This window comes from Morone saxatilis, unplaced genomic scaffold (assembly GCF_004916995.1).
Source record: "Morone saxatilis isolate NCDOM2014 unplaced genomic scaffold, NCSU_SB_2.0 Contig11, whole genome shotgun sequence".
NCBI lineage: Eukaryota > Metazoa > Chordata > Actinopteri > Moronidae > Morone > Morone saxatilis.
Genome location: NW_023339663.1, coordinates 19,683,762 through 19,703,245, shown reverse-complemented (window position 1 = coordinate 19,703,245; position 19,484 = coordinate 19,683,762). Strand labels below are relative to the sequence as shown.

General features: G+C 37.9%; 1 protein-coding gene across 2 annotated transcripts in view; it reads right to left on the bottom strand.

The window, feature by feature from the left end:
- Nucleotides 1-13,442: 13,442 nt before the first annotated feature.
- The window catches only part of LOC118321290 (MAM domain-containing glycosylphosphatidylinositol anchor protein 1), a 165,663-nt gene continuing 159,621 nt past the window's right edge, over nt 13,443-19,484 (bottom strand). For both annotated transcript variants that reach the window (XM_035652559.1, XM_035652560.1), the window contains exon 18: nt 13,443-17,048. In XM_035652559.1, the coding sequence (XP_035508452.1) occupies nt 16,963-17,048 (86 nt within the window). In that variant the 3' untranslated portion in view covers nt 13,443-16,962. The remainder of the gene's footprint in view (nt 17,049-19,484) is intronic.

Here is a 19,484-nt window from a genome sequence, read left to right as displayed (position 1 = left end):
TGAAAGCCCATGAGAAATGACAAGACTTAATAAACAATCTGATTCAGCAAATAAGTATTTATCTTTATCATTCTGTGTATGCTCTTAATCCACACCGGATTGGTTGTTGAACCAGTGGAGCCAGTTAGGCAAATTCCAGGCTGAATTCTGTGTTTATCTTTCTCCCCCACTCTCCTGTTTTCTTGCAATATTACTATTTCTGTACAGCTTCTATTTTGTATAATTAACATGCTAGTGGCTGTGGTACTGATAGACAGAGCCATGCTTTCAGCAAAATGCGAACATCTTCAATAATAACATGTCCCAACTTATTATTTTTTTTTTTCTTTCAGTTGGCTCCACATAGGGCGTATCATCTGTAGATCTGATAAACCGCATATTGGATTTAGCTTTCTACACAGGGTGCCCTGCCTGACGCAACCCTCCCAATTTATCTGGGCCTCTAATAAGGGATGCTCTGTGCACCCACAGTGTCTCGGGCACAAACTGGGGTTCAGTGTCTTGCCCAATGACATTTGACATGTGGATAGGGGAAGGTGGTGATTGAACCGCCAACCGATCAGTGGACGGTCATAAACCCAAATTTTGGACATATAGTCACTATAGGTTTTATCCTCTGGGGACCATGAATATCTGTACAAAGTTTCACAACAATCAATCCAATATTTTTGGTATTTCAGTCTCAATCAGTGATAGACCAGACGTACATTGCTATCCCTCATCTAAAAAGTTGTAACATCAAATGCCTAATATACCTTAATTGAATAAATGCCAAAAAAAAACCAAATACATTCTGACTAATATCACAGGGAAATCCAAAAGAAATAATTTTATATCACATTTTTGGGCAAGGATCTAGTGTATTGAAGGATTTATTGCTTTCTTCCACATTTCACAGCATGCCCCTGTGCTTCAGGTAAGAATAATCTTTTTAATATCACCTCCAGCTCTCTTTTCACCTCTCCACCATTTCCCTCAATAAATTTGTACAAACTACCCAATTCAGAAACCCAAACAATTTGGTTCAAAGTTCCACAGAGAGAGGCTAGGCAATACAGTGAAAACATTAACTCAGCTATATTTTTTTCTTGCTCTCTTTTTACAAAACCCTCTTTGTCTCCATCCAAACGCAAAGTCTTGCTAAGCACTGAGTATGTACAGTAACAGAGCATTTTAATCTTTGAGTTTTCATCCACTAACCCAAACTCTGGGGTCTTGTTAGACACCCAATTCCTTGTCAGAGTGGGGCCTTCAGCATCTTCACCACAGGAGTCTCCCTCACCCGCTGGCATTGATTAAATTTTGTTGTTGCAGTCCAACAGCAGTGGCGGTAAAAGACAGGCATTTTAGTAAAGTGCACAAAGAGGAGGAGGGAGCTGGTTGTACCACAACGCCTCTCTATGAAATGCAAGTCAGGTCTAGCCAGTGCCATGTTCTGGCTGAGAACATCTCTCCTAATAAAGTTTTGAGAAAGGAGGGCATGAAAGAAAAAGAAGAGAAAGCATGAGAGATCCAGGCAGCACTCTGGGAAAGAGACCGACAGACCAGAACATGCAGGGAGGCTGGGTTGAGACAGAAAGAGAAAGAGCCCATGGGGAGACAGGGTTTCAGTTTAATACAGGATACAGAATACTGGTTTTATGAAATTTGATGATTTGTTGATCATTTAGTTTTGTATCCCCTGTGGTTGACTTTCTAGTAATCACGAATGCTATAGATTAGCTGTCAAACTTTTCCAACAACTTTTCAATAACAGAGCTGAAAGATAAGCCAGTCACATTGGTGATTGTATTAACTGTTATCTATCTCTTAGCGCCATAGGAGAGCAAACATACTTAGTGCAATGCTCTCTATCTGGTCCATGCTGATGCGGACTAAACAGTTTATACTGATTGTGCCTCTGTGTGTGTGTGTGTGTGTGTGAGAGAGAGAGAGAGAGTGTGTGTGTGCAAACACAGGAACAGATAAGCGGGCGATTCAGTGAAAATGGGTATGAGACTAATTGGCCAGTAATAAAACCACTGGCTTAATTACTCACACAGATATTTGGCTTGTCTGAGGCAGAAATCAGGGTTCTGAAAAAATCCATACAAGGTCAGAAGTGTAGCGACTGTCCAGTTAGACCACTGTGCATTATATCCTATATGTCTGTCTGTCTGTCTATCTAGTCAAATGCACTAAAACATTGTTAAAGCTGCAAGACAGAACACTGCAACAAGCTAAAGCCCCCACCATTTGACATTGACATTTGATTTTATTATGGCCTTAAGGTTGATATGGCATGGATAACACGTTAATGTGCAAACTGACTGTTTGCAGAAATGTTCAAACGTTAGCATTCATTTACAAGGATAGAAGGTATTTAAATGGTCATTGTTGGTTGTGGTTCCCTCTTTGCTTCCGAAACAATATATATACAAAAATGATTTACTGAAAAACTGATATAAAATAAAAATCAGGTTTTTCTCTACGTACTTCTGATATAAATGTGAAGCTTTTTATTGCTTAATGCTCTATTGTGTCCCCCAGTCTGTAGCTTTCTTTCTGTCTGTCATTTAGTGTTGGAATGAAAATACTATGTTGCTGGCCAAAACAAGACCACCTGCATTGTTTATATAAACATATGTACAGAGTTACTTTGTGGTGAATAGATACGACCCTATAGGATACTGAATATTCATCCTTCTCATAAATGCAGACATCAAAGGTTGAGGTTTTTGTTGTTTTTTGTTGAATGAAAAAAAATATAAAGAAAAATGAAAGATTACTGTTACTAACAGTTTAGACACATAAGAAGGTCAGTATTTATTTTTGCACTTGTAGTCATCCATTACCAGATGTATATTTCATTTTAAGTTCCTCCTAATTAAGATGACTGCAGTGTAATGGAAGAATTATTCTTAAATAAATTAAGGGAGTGCTAAACACTATAGACCATTTTGTACTCTGGCCTCTCTCCCAGTTCCACTGATGTGACTTCAGCAGTCTGCTGGGTGATTTATGTAAGAGCCTCGTGTACAGCACTGTAAGCATGCACGTGAACTTAACAGTGGAAAATATTCTACTAAAAAGCACTTGGTATGATCGACACAGAGTTTGAGGTCATCATGTTTTCAAAAAATAATTTCTGTCAGAGAAAACTCCAGATGACCTCAAAATGCCTGGGTATGTAGACACTGTGCTAAACACAGCGTAGACAAAACTAAAACAATCTACAGAATTAACATATATTATATGTATTAGCATTTCCTACGCATGCATGCTGTCCACTGATTATTCCATCTGGCTTTGGGAGCTAAAAAACGCTACTTTTGTCTTATTAACTTCTTGTGAATGATTGGATCAAAGTCCTTCTTTTCCGTTCAACTATATATCAATCTAAGCAAATCTGCTTAGCTTTTTGCATGAGGACTTAAAATGTAATTAATATAAACCTAAAATAGACATTGTATATTTCAAAATATAAAATTTAATATCAGCTGCAGTTATTTTTCTACTGACATTTTGCAAAGTGTTGAACGCTGATCTGCAGCAGAGTACCTGCTCAGTGGCCATTAGTAAACCTCTCTGTTGTCACTAGGTAGCACCGGGTCAAAAACTGTAAATGTAACTGATCCTCCCACGGGATCATATACACCTACAGCCATTGATCCTAACCAAAAATAAATAAAGGTTAAAAAGGAAAAAAAAATAGCTGCTGCCATCTCAAGCTGCTAATGCAGCCTCTGAGTACTACAAGCTCTTTACAGTGAACTGACACAGCATGTAATCAGAAGTTGTTTCATCTCTCATTAATAGGACGTTAAATGCCCTGCCTGCTGAGAGTGTGTACTGAAATCTAGAAACTTGCTCTTCTAGTGCGTCCCACAGAATCTGTGCTAGCTTTTTAATCTCTTTTATGATTCATTTCTAATAGCTGATATTCTCTCATGTCTGGAGTGGCTACAGGCAACAGAAAGAGTGAAGAGTGGATAAAAGAGAATGCCCTGCCCTGTATTTCTAAGGCTTTATTTAAGAGGGAAAATGTAGTTTTGTGAAAAGATGAGCCAATAAAGGCACCTCTGGGAATGGATGTGCTCCATGTCCTCTCCTACTAACCTCTGGCTGTCTCTGTCTCACCATCCTCATACACACACACACACAGACACACCAAACACAACAAGTTAGAGCTTACTGCTCTAACTCAGGGACTCCTGATGATGAATGGACCATTTAGAGAAAATGTGATATTAGAAAACCAAAGAATTGCTTTCAGGGATCCACGTGATGATGGACCATGCACCATTATTTTGCATGTGTTGAATCGGTCTACGCCTTCTTCTTGCATTCTCATAAACAATGAATAACAATATTAATTACTGTATAATAATTAAACAGTTATACACAGTAAATACCTAAACAGCTCAGTAATATCAAAGTAACATGATTTGAACACATTTTGATTGATACAAATTGTATGTAATAATAAGTGTATAAAAGAAAGTAACAACTTTTCAAATGATTTCATTTATATCAACAGCTTATGGCTGCTGGGCTTATATTAATGCTTCTGGACTTTACAGATGAATTTGCTAAATTGGTGTAATTTAACCTCAACTTTTATCACTTCCTGTGACTGTAACCTAATACGCCCTGATGACATGTTGACTGGAACAACAAAAAGTCCATGTCGTCCCATTGTTAGGCCTCTTTTCTCCTACTCTTGGACCTCCACCTAATTGCTTGCTGAACAGTGTGTCGTCTGCATGGAGCACATGCACCAGACTCAAGGCAGCAACAAGCCCTTAACTATAAAAAACAGGAGCAACCCTGCAAAGAAAACAAAATAGGGAACTGGCTTCCTCCGATCTCTACAAGTGGACACGAAACAGCAAAGACTTCTTGACATTGAAACCACAACTCTTTTTAGCCTGGCTCGTCCGCAACAAATGAATTGCGGGCTAATAAGCAGCACTTTAAAGAAACCTCTCTTCGTACATACTTGGGCATAATATAGCTTCACATCGCTGTGTGAACGGCTAAGAACAGGACTGCTTAACCTTGTCAATGTACTGTTGTGTTTTTCACTGAGGTTTATTGTTGTGATCCATGTTCCTTGGATTAGGAAACTTTAGTTCTCTGCTGCACAGCTACGTTCATGTTAATTAACAATATGCTACAAGCAGAAACAGGTCTTTGCATGTAATTAATTGTTAGCCTACAGATCACACACACCTTGAATTGGCTTTAAACACAACACCGGAGAGGAACTCTCGCTCCACATGCTTTCTTTGTCTCTGAGCACTTGTGTATGCTCATGCCTGCGGAGAATATGTATTGTAGATCAAAAAAACAGACACACATTCTTTTTGGTACGCATCCAGACATGCGCCCCCTCACACACCCCTTTTGTTCTTTAGTGCATTTAGTTACGTAATATATTGTGTGTTTTGCTTTATTATCTTTTTAATACATGCTGGCCTTTTTAATGTTGCAAAAGAAAGAATGCTGCCAACATCTTCTATGTTCAATTCAATTCAATTAATTACACATATATAGTTTTGTGCCCCAACAAACAATTTTATTTCCCTACTTTGACAATGGGAGATGTGAATGGAAACCTTATATTTTTGAGATCCTTTATCCTTATGTTCCAAAGAATTAATGCAATAGTACAATGTTTAATAAATTAAAAACAGAATTGCTCAACAGCAACCTTGACTTGTTGTTGGCCACAGAGAGTGTCTTGCACCTTCTATTGACTGCATTGCTTAAAGCTGGATTACTTTGTAAAGCCTGAATAACCACTAGTAATAGGGGAGTAGGAGTGAGGTGATGTTTGTGAGTTTTAAGTTGTCTAATACATAGACTACAGCACTCATGTATTTAAATGTCTATATCCTATTCTTTCCATATAAACCTGGGATAACACTGAACTAAAAGTGAAATGGATTGGTATTATGCTGTCAATCCAAAAGGGATTAAACCTGCTTCCTAAACAATAGCCATTTTTGCCATTCTGTTCTAAGTCATAGAGTTCCTGCTTGACCTTGCCTATGCGGCACAGACCAATCGATAGCTGTGATTATTATAGCAATGTGAGTCACTTTAATTCCAGCTAGATGCCAAGGAACATCAGTATTCATGAGGACAGGTCATACTCCTTGGTATTTTCTAATCTAAAATAAAATTGTGCTGATAAATCTACCGCTCTCTCGGTCATTCACCTACCTCCTTTCCCATATGTCATTCAACAGCGACTGACATAGAAAATTAAGCTTAACACAGACTTTTAGTAAACACAGAAATTATCGTTACATTCACGCTAAGGTTGTCAGATGATCACCAAAATGATTAGGGTTTATTCTATGAGGAGCATTAATTACATAACAGCCCATCCAATGGTTGCAAAAGTATTTAAACCCACAGTAGTGGACTGAATGACCAATCAATAGGTTGATATTGCCATCCCTAAAAATGAGGATGACGAATGATGAATACCTAACCTATGGATAACACACTGACTAACACTGGGTTCTGAAGCCTTATATTTAAGTCCATTCTGCCGAACAAGCAGTTTAACTCTTTAGCTCAAGAATACCATTTAATGGTCAAGGATTGCTGCTTAAACTGAGAATACCCACCATCTCGGCAGATACCTGGTGCTAGATGATGCAGACGTCATTCTGTCAGAAGAATGTCATGTCCTATCAAGGAGATTAAATAAAATGTACAGCATTGTGATTTCCTGTATAAACTGAATGATCCCACATGACTGGATGGGCTCTCAATAACTACAGGAGGAAGGATCAGCCTATCTGCCTCAGCATTCACAGAAACTGGTCCATGATAAATGTTAGGCTGGAACATTTTCAAGATTGTGGATAGTCTGCAAAAAATATTTCAGGTCACAATGAGTCGGCTCTTGTTATCTTGTGTGATGGGGTTAGTAGGATTCTTATCTTCCTCCCCATAATTAAACCTCAGACATGTTGCACAACCAAGATTAAGTATATCAGTCCAGTTTAATATTTGAACAGATTTTTGAATCAATCTAACCATGATCCCATGTCTGAGACTTTCCAAGGTCAGTTCAGAGTTTTTAAACTCTACTAGTTTAGGTGTGTTTCTACATTTTACAGACACAGATATGTGTGTTGTTCACCATCAAAATCATTATCAATCCTGCCAATACACAATTTTTTCTCAGGTAGGTCAGGAAATCTTCACCCTTCTGACTCATAAATGGTGGAATGAACTTACCAGTGCAGATAGAACAGCACATGCAGTTCTTGTTCTCGAAGCTGAACACTCATCTCCCTCATCAGCCAAGGAGTGTTTCACGTTTACACTGAATTATTTACCCTTTGTGTGATCCACTGTAATTGCTCTCAGAACATCCCAAACACTCTTTAGCGATACAGTAATTTGTCTCTTGATCATGCTAAGGTGATAACATTGCACGTTAATTCCACCTCTTTCAACTATAAATAAAGCTCATAATAATAAATAAATAATAAATACGGCTAGGGATATTTATGAGTAGGTTATTATTGAAACCTTAAATCTGATCTTGACTTAGTATATAAATCATTTTTCATTATATAGAATATTGTATGCTAGCAAAGAGTATATGTATAAGGAAGAAATGGACATTGTGACCTTTGTTGGATATTCTGGTCGTTGGGAGTCCTTTATAGTATAGCCTTCATATGAGACCATGAAACATTCATCAAACAATTCAACATTTTACCTTCAGATTTCTGTCACTGAGGAAGCATTTAAAAAAGCCGCAGAAGAGCAGCGTTTGATGAATAATGTAAAGAGGACAGCGGTAAGGATGTAAAAAAAATGTTTTTCCTCTATAGAGTGTCTGGAATAAAGCACAGAAGATCTCCAGTGGCAGAATATCAAACAAATGGAATTCACTCTTCAAGCATAACAGAAGGTTTTTTCTGTAAGTTTGTCACTCCTTTGAGAGCAATGCCCATGTTAAGGTGTGTGTTTAACACAAAGCTCTCATCCATGCGATGCCTTGGATTTCTTTGTAGGAGAGGATGGAGATACAGAAGAGAAGGAGGAAGAAAATGTTGTGCTGTCCTGTATGTACACTCCTTGACATGTGAGCACTTTGTAATCATACTCTTCAACAAATGGCAGTTTGTAATGAGTACAAGACAAGGTTTATGTAAACATATGTTATTTTGGGCTACTTGAGTCTCTGAAAAGAGTCACACTATAAAACCTTAACTGGGCTATGGCCAGTTTCCGGGTTGGTTCGTGCACATGAATGTACATTGATTTTAAGAAAAGCATCCAAACGTCATAGGGATTTCTAAGAAGCAAAGCTCAAACCTATCAACAGTGAACCCAGAGTAATCTTTGAATCAACAAGAGCAGCAGCAAAGCCCTCCGCCTCTTCGTACAAGTCTGAGACAACTGGAGTCACAGGCTCAGTAAGAAATCCCACCTCCCCAGTGTCACAGACAACAAATGAAGCAGAACAGTGCAGCTCTGAACCATTCAGCCCAAACCCCTCCACCCTGCGCTCCACTAAGAGGCGGCTCAGAGTAGAAAGCACACATTAATTAGACTTCTATCTGTACATCTCTGCTTTGCTCAATTGTGAGAGAGTAGTGTAGAGGAGAGAGAGTGAAAAGAGAAGAGATGAGAAGGTTGAAAGAGGAGAAGTGCTGTGTGTAAGTGCTTGTCTCTCACGTTTGATAGTGTGCATGTAAGACGACACCAGTTATTTATTTTTCTTCGAATGTTGTAGTTTTCTTTTTTTCTCCAATTTAGCTATGAGAAAGACATACATGAACAAAATGTAAAATACCAGTCAGTGAGTAAAAAATTATGGTGTTGTGAATGTGTGTGAGCGTGTAAGAGAGAGAGAGCAGCATGTCTCAGCTGGACCTTGCAGTTTATTCTGAGAGGAGAAAGCTCTATCAGAAGTCAAAGGTCAAAACTTACAGCAAATGATTCAAGCAAAAATAGCCAGAAACCTCAACTATATGACACCTATCACTTTTCCCAGCTCTCCAGTCTGAAGTAAGCGAGCTAAACAGGAACAGCCTGTTACAACAAGGTCAAACCCAGACAGATTCTTTAAACTCATACTGTATATTTTTGGTCTGTATCTATTTTAGTTGCAATAAAACAGAAACGGGAGACAGTGAGCGATGAAAAAAGACAAAAAGCAGTGGGAAAAAGACAAAAAGCAAATGGGGAGAAACAGAAACCAATTGCAAAACACATTTAGAAGCAGTGATAATGTCAATGTAAGTGAGAAGATAATCACACGCCCTTGGAGTGTAAATTAGTTCTGATTACTGTGTTCGTTGTGATGGTATGACTTTGTGGTGACATCCTACACTGAGGTGCTGAGAGATGGGAGAAAGCCATTTGTGTGAGTTCATTACACTTTTACACATCTCACAAATTAGGCATGCATGAGCTGGCAGCCTTGGCAGCAAAGTCATTAGTGAGTAAGTGCTGAAATTTGTTTGGTGATTTTTTTTTTACTTCCTGAGAATTTTCATTAATTACTGCGTATGTCGCATCTGCGACATAAGCATCATAGCGTCAAGGACCAAACACATGAATACAAAATGATTAAAGAAATGCTTCATCAAAAGAGGCGATTATATTATCTACTCTTATCTAAATCAAGTTGGTATGTGTACTTCGATGGAGCAGATTTGATGGAACACACATTGTTTCTGTGTATTTTCTGTGCCTATTTGTAAAGTAGTCCAAACATGTTGGTCTATTAATCACCAACAATGAGAGATTAAGTGTGTGAAGTAATTAGTATCTTTAGGCACCTATAACACTTCTGTAATTACCCCCCTGCTGTTGTGATGTATTTTCTAGTAAAAAAAGGTCACACCAGGAGGCATCTCAGGCAGTCTGCCTGAGTATGAGTAGTGATTTGAAACACTTTGTCAGCAGTAAGTCACACGTGCTACAGCTATTTAATCTTTGCATATGTTGATGATGCATGAAATGTATGTTTTTTTTAGCTAAAAACTACTTGAACAACTCCTTGAACTTCATTTCAAAGCCAAGATTTGAACTCATCATTGAACCTTGTGACTCATTAAAATAATAGGATCACAGGTTTTAGAAGGTTTTAGTTTTTTAACTTGACAATAGCTGGACTTTAACAACTGATGATACGATCATTTATAGTCATTGTTTAAAGAGATAATATACTTATTCTCTATTGCTGACTTGAGAAGGCTGATCCCACTGTCAAATCTGTCGGGCAAATATACGACTACAGCCAATAGCCTGTAGCCTAGTTTGGAAACAGGGTTAGGTTAATGCTGGCGATGTGACAGACTGTTTCTTGGCTGGGATAAGTAACCTTCTGAAGTCTTCGCTGACTGCCCAGCAAGCTCAAGGTGGCTACAGGAAGTCACTGCACCCGGCCAAGAAGTAGTCTGACATATAACCCTCTGTAAAATTGTAATTTTTACACTTTGGCTTTTGCACGAATGAATCAAACGGGATATAGCGTGTTTAGTAATGAGCTTTACACATGCTGGTAGGCAGATTTTGTACATACATTTCTAACCGCAGTATAACGCTAGAAATGGTATCAAAGCTTTTTGACTGGCCAGCCAGAAGCATTTTAGGGACAACAGCAGTTATGTGCTTATTAAATATGTATTTTCTATGTAATTTCCATGACCAATTCTTTGACTAATGACCTGAAAAATTCAGATTGCACTCTGTCTTTGTAATACAGTAGACACATACAATTAATTATATATTTCCATTATATGTTGTATTTTTCCTTCATATTTTGTTATTTAATGTTTATTTATTTTTTCTTATTGGCTGTGTTCTATCTGGAGCTGCTGTAACAAGTGAATTTTCCTAGTGTGTGATCAATAAAGTCCATCTTATCTTATCTTACAGTATATAGGCAGTGCAAAGGCAGAATGCAGAATGCACTTCAGTCTTAATGTCTTCTTCCTGAGAAAATCTAAATCTAATTTGATGTCTTATTACATTAAATCTGTATTTATTATTGTCTCATGTGTAAATTGAAACAGAATAGTTGAATTATCCGAGTAATACCTTGTCCTGTCTAGCTAGCTAGAGCTAGCACAGTAATATCCAAACTACTATTACTATCTGCTACAATTAGCCTATTATACACAGATGAAGAAAGTTCCCAGTGGAGAACATTAAGATTCCCTTTGTTTTAATTCCCTAGATTGACCTGAAATTGTCCAGAATACAGGATTTACAGACATGGAAGCCGCAGTAAAGCAGCTGAAGCTCTGAGAAACCAAGGGAGAGTGCAATAACTGCACTTACTGATGTTTTGTCTTGGTTTTTGGTTGGATTTTGTGGTTACTGCAATTTTTACATTGTTTTTTTTTTTTTCTCCAAGATGGAGCAAAATTTAAATTTGTCACAAGATAAAACAGAAAGTTCATTTTCAGTCAAAAAAATTGTAGTTACTGCGGTTTGCCTTTGTAGAGTAGTATTGATCTTCTCATTTAACTCGGCGTGAATACTAATACAAAGTATATTCTCTTTTCATATAAAAGCAACTGCAGGAAGAAACAATAACTTAACCTTTTTGTTTCATTAATGTTTATTTATACCTTTCAAAGTCATATTTCAAATATATTTTCCTCTAAAATACTTCAGTACATGACAGAGATATACAACACTCATCACTGATACCCTTCTCTCTTTTCTTCCCATTAAAGGTGCATTTCACATCTTTTTTTCCAAAATGGATCAATACATAGACTGCTGTATGCCGTAAAACCTGACAGTCAGCATGTGTACTATCACTGTGACCGATGCACTGTTTCCCAAAACGTACTTAATGCGAAGACAATGCTTGTCACAGTGAGTTACAATAGTCAGGTGGGTCCTAAAAAAGTTATTCATAAGGTTTTAAGGCTTTACCATTTGACGCTAGTTGGTGAAAAGTTTGATGCCACAGAAAAGAGAGACACTGTCGTGTATGTTGGTCAAAATGTCAAAAAGTTCAGTGAACACTGGGATTCAGCTACTTGTGGACTTGGAAGGTATGTGGGTCAGCCAGACGTTGATCAGAAAATAGTTTTCTGAAAACAAATCATTACCGTTTTCAGGCTTTTGTTGGGAAACCAGGACAAGGATCACAGCATTTTGTGGAAAAGATCATTTCCGGTTTGCAAGGCTGCAATACCCTCATTATGTTATCAGAAACATTACAGGGAAGCATTACCCAGAAGTGTTAGCCGGCACCTAAAAGACCGATTGTTTCACATTATCTTATTTTCTACAAAAAAGAAAAAACCTTTGAACATATACCTCATTTTATTACTGTTGCCAGGAGGAATACTCAATCTATTGCCACACAGTTGCTCAGTGTATTGGCAGCTTGTACAGTTGAGGAGGGGGCAGAGGCTGAGTTATTCCAGAGTGTCTCTTGCAGGTCAATTCCAATAAATTCAAGACAGTACAGACATTTCAGTAGATGGAAGATTAACAGTCAGTTTGTCATTCTAGTTGTTATTATTTACCTGTACGATGGCAGAAATCTATTTATTTATGTGTGTGTGTGTGTGTGTGTGTATGTGTTTCTATGTGTACATGGATGAGCTAACAGAAAGTGGAAATAACCAAGTGGCTAACATTTAATGGACACAAACAATTGTGTACTTATATATACACTATACATTGAGCACTGATGTTTAACTGACTCAACCTATGTTAAAGGATTACAACTGAAATCATTATACCTTTTAAATGTGACATTTTGGAATAGACTGGGCTTCAGATATTAAGAGAGATTAAGATTAGATTTACTGTGTCACTTACCAGATGAGAGAAAATCAAACTGTTTGATTGTCATGTGGTAAACATTTAGCTAGTTGTCTTATCTTTGGTTTGTCTTCATCAAAATTATTTAAAACTGGATCTAAAATCATCTAAGTTAAATCTGGAGGTGCCTTCAGTTTACCTGACGTACAGTATGTGTTTATTTTCTTTTACTTTTTGACAATCCATCATATTCTATTGAAGTAAGTAGGTAGGTAATTTCTTAAAACCGCATAAGTCAACTAATAACGCCATTACATCTGCTGGTTAATATCTGAAGCACTGTACAGGTAATGACTTTAATGAAGTTGAGTTCTACTGATGCTCTTTGCAATGTTAAGGTCAAATACATTTCTGATGGACCTTCTCTTACACTCAAAATAGTCATTCATTACATTTCTGGTGCTTGAAGTTAAATCAGCTTTTGTATTCTAACTGAGAGTTATGCTACACATTCTCACTGTGCTTATCTACAGCACTGTATAATGATCAGCATGTTTAAGATGTTTGCTTGCTACCAAAGCATGTCACCTAGGACAGATATTTTTATTGCTGACAAAAGCTTTTAATTATTTTTCTTTTAAAATTTTATTTTATTAACATATGTTCTTTTGGAACAAATGACCATGACTTCCACCGAAATAATGCATATCACTTGAATTATAAGTAATGCTTTCAGCTTTTGATTTTATTATAGAAGAAAAATGCAAACCTCACTTTGTGTCTGTTCTACATGTACGTATGACATAACCAAAAAGTGCTGCTACAGGTGTGTTACACTCTGAATAATGTGAAATGGTAATGACTAAACCATTATTAAAATGTTAAAATCAGTAACAGCAGCTTGATTTACATTCTGTTGAAAACAATGTTTGGTCAGCGAATACTGACTGCTTATGATGACTCAAAGCTGAACTTAGCGTTGCAGTTTTGAAGAATTTTGTTGACACATTTTTGGAAAGAAAGAAACATTGCTCTATCATACAGGGGCAGATGTATACAGGACCAGTTAGTTTCCAACGTTGCCATATTGCCACATCACATATTTTAATACTTATGGTGGTAAAAAGTGACAATATGTTGCCTTATCAGTCAATACAACGACATACAATGGGCGGAATTATTCACACATGTGCATGTTACGCTTTGATACTCTGTTCTCAGGTGGGTGAAATAATGCAGTGTCTTCCCCCTTTAAACTTAAGCTATATAAAAAAGCTGAGTGTATGTATCAGTTTGGGAAATTTAACAAAGGTTACAGACAACAGATCTTAAAACTTCCACAATATTCTGCAACTGTCGCATGTCTAAATGCAATGATAATAATGGTAGTGATGTCATTACTGCCATTCAAATATGAGGTAATATGAGGAACGATTTGAAAGTTAGCATGATGAAATGCCATGCACATCAATGCTTAATGATATTTCTAAAATGTATTTAGTACTATATGGGCAACATACTTGACCCACCGTGTGCTGCTGTAGTGCTCAATAATGCTCTTGATACTGTACAACTTAAACTAGCCACATGTAGCCAATTCCCTTAGCCATAGGCTGTAGACATTGGGGGTATTGCTATGAATGCCTAAAAACAAATACTGTTGTCGTTTGGGAAAAAAATGGGCATTCTGAGGAGATTATAAAAAGAATAATTGAAAATATTTTCAGCTTAGCCTTAGTGTATATGATTGCAGAACGAACAAGCTACATTTACAGGAAAGCATGTTACTCAAATTCACTTCTAAAATATCAGTCAGGTACAACCTGCCATCATGTGCACTCATCGTAACAAAGCACATGAATTATGACAGAGAGAGATAAGATAAAGATAAAGCTAAGATTGAGAGTTTGCTTACAGTAGGTTTCAAAGGGCTTCCATGGTTTTACAATACACTACTGTCTGTGGATTTTCACAGATTTATCCAACACGCCTTAACATGGAAAGTGCCACTCACACCAGACTGGGCAAGCTAAACAGGCACATCATTTCTGTATGTTATGTACTATTTATGACTGAAATAATGCAATTTGTATCGACCACAATAAAGAAAAGAAAAAAAAGTGCAATGATCAAATCAACATGACATGACAGAAAAAAGAACATATGGTGTTAAAAAGACTGCACATGGTAATGGAGCTGGAGCAGGGTGACTGGTGGATGTGGAGTTTTCTCAAGATACATTTAAGCCTGGTGCAGCAAAATGCACACTATCCCCTGAATGATTAAAATAGCTACAGCTGTAATTGTGGAACTTCATGAATGGTGAATACACTGGTAATTATAAATCAGAACTGACAAATCATGAGATATGTACCCATTATGATCTGTTTTGAGCAAGATTTAAATGCAATCATAAACTATTGTATATAGAGCTATAGATATGAGTATTGCTTAACTTTAACAATCATATCTATGTGGTTATGAAAATCTTTTACACTACATATATTCAATGTTAATTAAACAATGATAGAGAATCTGATATGCAATCCACACTGCACACCCGCCACATATCTTCTCCATCTTTCACTCCTGTGTATGGGGAATACATACATAACATTCAATAACCTGTGAAGAAATAAGTGCTCTCTGATCATATATTCAACTGAACTCACTGCAGGCTCTTTTCCGCCCCCTTGTACCACACCATGCTTCTCTTTTCTTTAGAGACATGTCCAGCTATTCTGTTGTGGCTGATCAATCCAGACATCTGAGTCACGATGTCCAGTGATGGGATGTTCATGGTAAGGGAGCAGACATGTGAACGTTCATCTACCATCCGTGGTTGTGCCTTCTGTGTCATTCACAGATAAAACATGTGTTTGAGGCAGAAGGTGAGCTGAGGGCCCGACTGTGATGTCAGCAAGGAAAACTGAGTTTGTGTGTCTGAGTGTGTGTGTGTGTGTGTGTGTGTTCAGTATGTGTGAAGAAAAGCTAAGGTTTCTATCCAGGTGGCTTGGGTCATCCTTGCATTTGCCTCCTCATGCTCAATTCTCGTTCTGGATCACAAATCATCTTCTCTTCCTCTCATAAATATTAATATAATACTTTATTACCCATTGCCCTTGACCCTTTTAACGGCATAAACAAAACAAAACCAGAAAGCAAAATATCAAAAACATTGAATAGGTCTGACAAATTGCAACATCACATAATAAGTAGAAGAAAACTCAAAGGAACAGCAGAGGTTGTATAAATGTTGTGCTTCTTTAATTTCACTTTGTAAAGTCCTCCACTGTCCTAGTTGTGTTTTAGTTTAAACTTTGTTATATTTAATATATATAGAGATAAATGTACACGTATAATCCGCACTGAGGTTCGTCTCTTGTGGCAAGCAGAGGGCAAGCAGAGAGGCTACCAGGAGCACTCTTCTTTTCCCCTCTGTTTCTGGTTTGTCCTTTCCTCACCATTCATTTGTTTATTCATTCATTCATTCATCAGTTTTTTTTTTTCATCCGTCTCTTTTATCATCTCAGTAGCTCCCATGGTCCCAAAGGCTGGGTTGGAAGGGAGACGGTCTTTGTGAAAAAGAAGGATTTCTTCGCACTTTCTTTTCTCTTTCAGTTACTTCTTAGAATCCCTGTTTCCTCGTTTTATTCCCTCAGGTCCTTAGTCATCTTTGGTAGAGTGTCCGACACTTTGGTGTGTCTGGGGAATAGGGTGGAGGGGCCGTCGAGGATTGTGGTTTGAGGGGGCTGGAGATACATGAGAGGGTGCATGTATGGATGAAGAAGGTTAATGAAGGGTAGGAAAAGGTGACAAAGTGACACGCTGACATGGATAAAGTGAATCTAATCAGATTAATAGATTGACAAAGGAGAGAACATGAAGTTTGACTAATCATTACGTATGTTCACCTTAAATACAGTATGAGCGTCAGTTGGTTATACTGAGTGTCTGGGGGGGTTCAAAGAAAGCAAAGCAGGAAAAACTAGACAAAGACTTTGTGTTACCATTTATCTAAGCGACTAGGATTAAATGGATGCATGAAGGATAGAAAGACAACGAGTGGAGAAGGACAGACAGTTAGGGAGACAAGTACGTTGAGGAAAGGACAGGGAAAAGGGTAGAGAGAGAAGTAAAAGAGCGCGAGTCAGGGCAGTGTCTGTCACTACAGACAGGTGGTGTTGTGGGAAGTGCTCATCATCTGTAGAGTAGCGACAGGAAGCAGGAGAGGCCAAAGGTCAGCCAGCTGGCCAATGGGAGTGAGTGCGATCCACCAATCAGAACTGTGGAAACAGAGCAAAAAAAGTAGTTTGTAATACACTCCGTACATGACCAATCATGAGGGCTTTTCACACTCCAGCCTTCAATTCAATTACTTTTTTACTCATAATTTATTCTTCTGAGCAAACATGGAAGAGTGGGATAGCTTTTAATTGCTGGCTGACATGCATTTACATCAGATTGTTTAAAAATGTTTATGTGCACTTAATATAATTATCAATCTCATTATTGTTTTTACCAAAGGTCTCACAGGAAGAATTTCTCTGAATCATCTTCGATGTAAAATGTCCTTTTATTTTGCTCCTGAAATGTATTGTATTCAGTATAATTCAGATAAAAAGTGTAAATTGTACTTTTTTCCCCCTCTTTTCTCTCTTTATTTCTTTAACTGTCCCTTGTAAATTGCATTTTTATAGACCAGGCTAACCTTGACATTACAATAACCCCAGGCTAAGTAGATAACTAAACATGTAAGTGTATATGTATCTCTTTGGCCTTAGGCTGACTTTAAGCCTGAGGCTGAGCACAGTGGCATGTGTGATGGAAAAGCCCTGGTGTGGCAGAGAGCTTATAGTTTTCTTTTGAAAAAAAAAGCATCATTTGAACAATAGCAAGCCATGTTAACAACATTGAAAGCAGGAGGAGGGTTGTAGGAAGATGGATCTGTGTTTTACAATTTCATGTGGAGAAAAGCGACAAACTGTCAGGGAAAGAAAGAAGAGTCATGCAGAAAATGAAGGAAAGGGAGAGACATGGAACCAAGAATGAGGGGGCGAATGAGTAAACAGTGAGATTCCAGACTCTATCATGGCAGCTTTGAGATTTGAATGAGAAAAAAAATTACATTTGATGTCATCATCACCAATATGTGATCCTTTGGAGGTTGTTATTGTTTATGCACAGTTAGAAGATGCAGTACACACATCTTCTATGCGGTGTAATTTAATTGTTCAGAACCCTTTTACTGATATAAATAACCGGCAGCTGCATATGTGAGATCATCTAAAGTTTCCAAAGTTTAGTTTCTTTTTCGTTAAAATCTTACAGTTCCACACAGAAGACATACATATAGAATTACAAAAATGCAGCAATAAATTACACGTAAGCTGCTCAAAGACAGAGTTTCATAAATAAAAAGTAGGTATTATATTAAAAAGATCAATATGATTTCATATCAAGGGTCCATCCTCCAGGCAGAAAATCAATATTTATAATAAAGCTTTGATCCATACGCTGCGGACACGCACACGCACACTCCCACATACACATACACATTCCTGTAGTATAGTTTGGGGGCAGCAGATTGAAGTGAAGCATGGTGTTTTACATCCCTGTCTCTCCCTGTTCCAGTTATTGTGTGTAAGTGCTTCAGGTCTGTATGCCATACATCTATCTGATCTGTCATGGAATTAAAAAGGAGTTAGAAAGTTAATGGATTACTATGGGCATATGCAGTGTTTGTGTGTGTTTGTTGTGGGTGGTCCCATGTATGTGCAGTCAGTGAACAGTCATTTTAATACACTTGCATGACTGTGAGCCTCTGCACATACTTCTTGCTGCTGCAACTAACACAAAACTCACTATTCAGCTTTGATGGGACAACTGTTTAAACCTTCAAAAAACAGGATACGTCTCAATTTATGTCACAGTATACTCAAACATATAGAATGACTACCCAAGCTGTCAATGATCTTGCTAAACTACTTCCTGGTTTAAATTTGAGCTAAAATTAATCAAGCAGTATCAGAGCTTATTTTGTATTACGTCTGAATCAATGTTTCACCTATTTGGAAAGTTTTCAGAATATGGTACAGTGGGTCAATGTGATAGAAGAGCAATAAAGAGATCAGGAGGAAACTCCTTCAGTGGAAAAAACAGAAAGAGAAAAGCTCGCCTTCTATCACCTCTCCTCTAACACACAGCGGCGCAAGGTAGAGCTCTGTGATTTATGCACGCAGCATAGCACCAAACATGTCAGAGGCAATCATCATTCATTTGTGGAAGACTGTAGGATAACAGTCATGCACACAGTTAACCTGAAGTAAATGTGTGTACATGTGACAATGCACTACAGTTCTCACCTGTGTGTATTTGTAGGCATATGTGCATTCCTGTGTGTGTGTGTGTGTGTGTATGTTTGTATGTTTGTATGTTTGTGTGTGTGTGTGTGTGTGTGCTTAAAATGACAGTAAGTCTCCACTGAAAACACTTTGTGGGTGGATGTGGTGTGTGTGTACCCAGTACGCGTGTGTGTGTGTGTGTGTGTGTGTGTGTGTGTGACACAGGTGTGATGTATCAGCTGGGTGATGCTGCCAGGCTCACCTACTCTCCCTCCATCTCCTGTGAGATGCAGGGTGCAGCAGCAAAGTGTCATAGGAGAAGTGCACTCTGGCTGAAGAAACATACCGATTCTCTCTCTCTGTTTCTCTCTCTCTCTC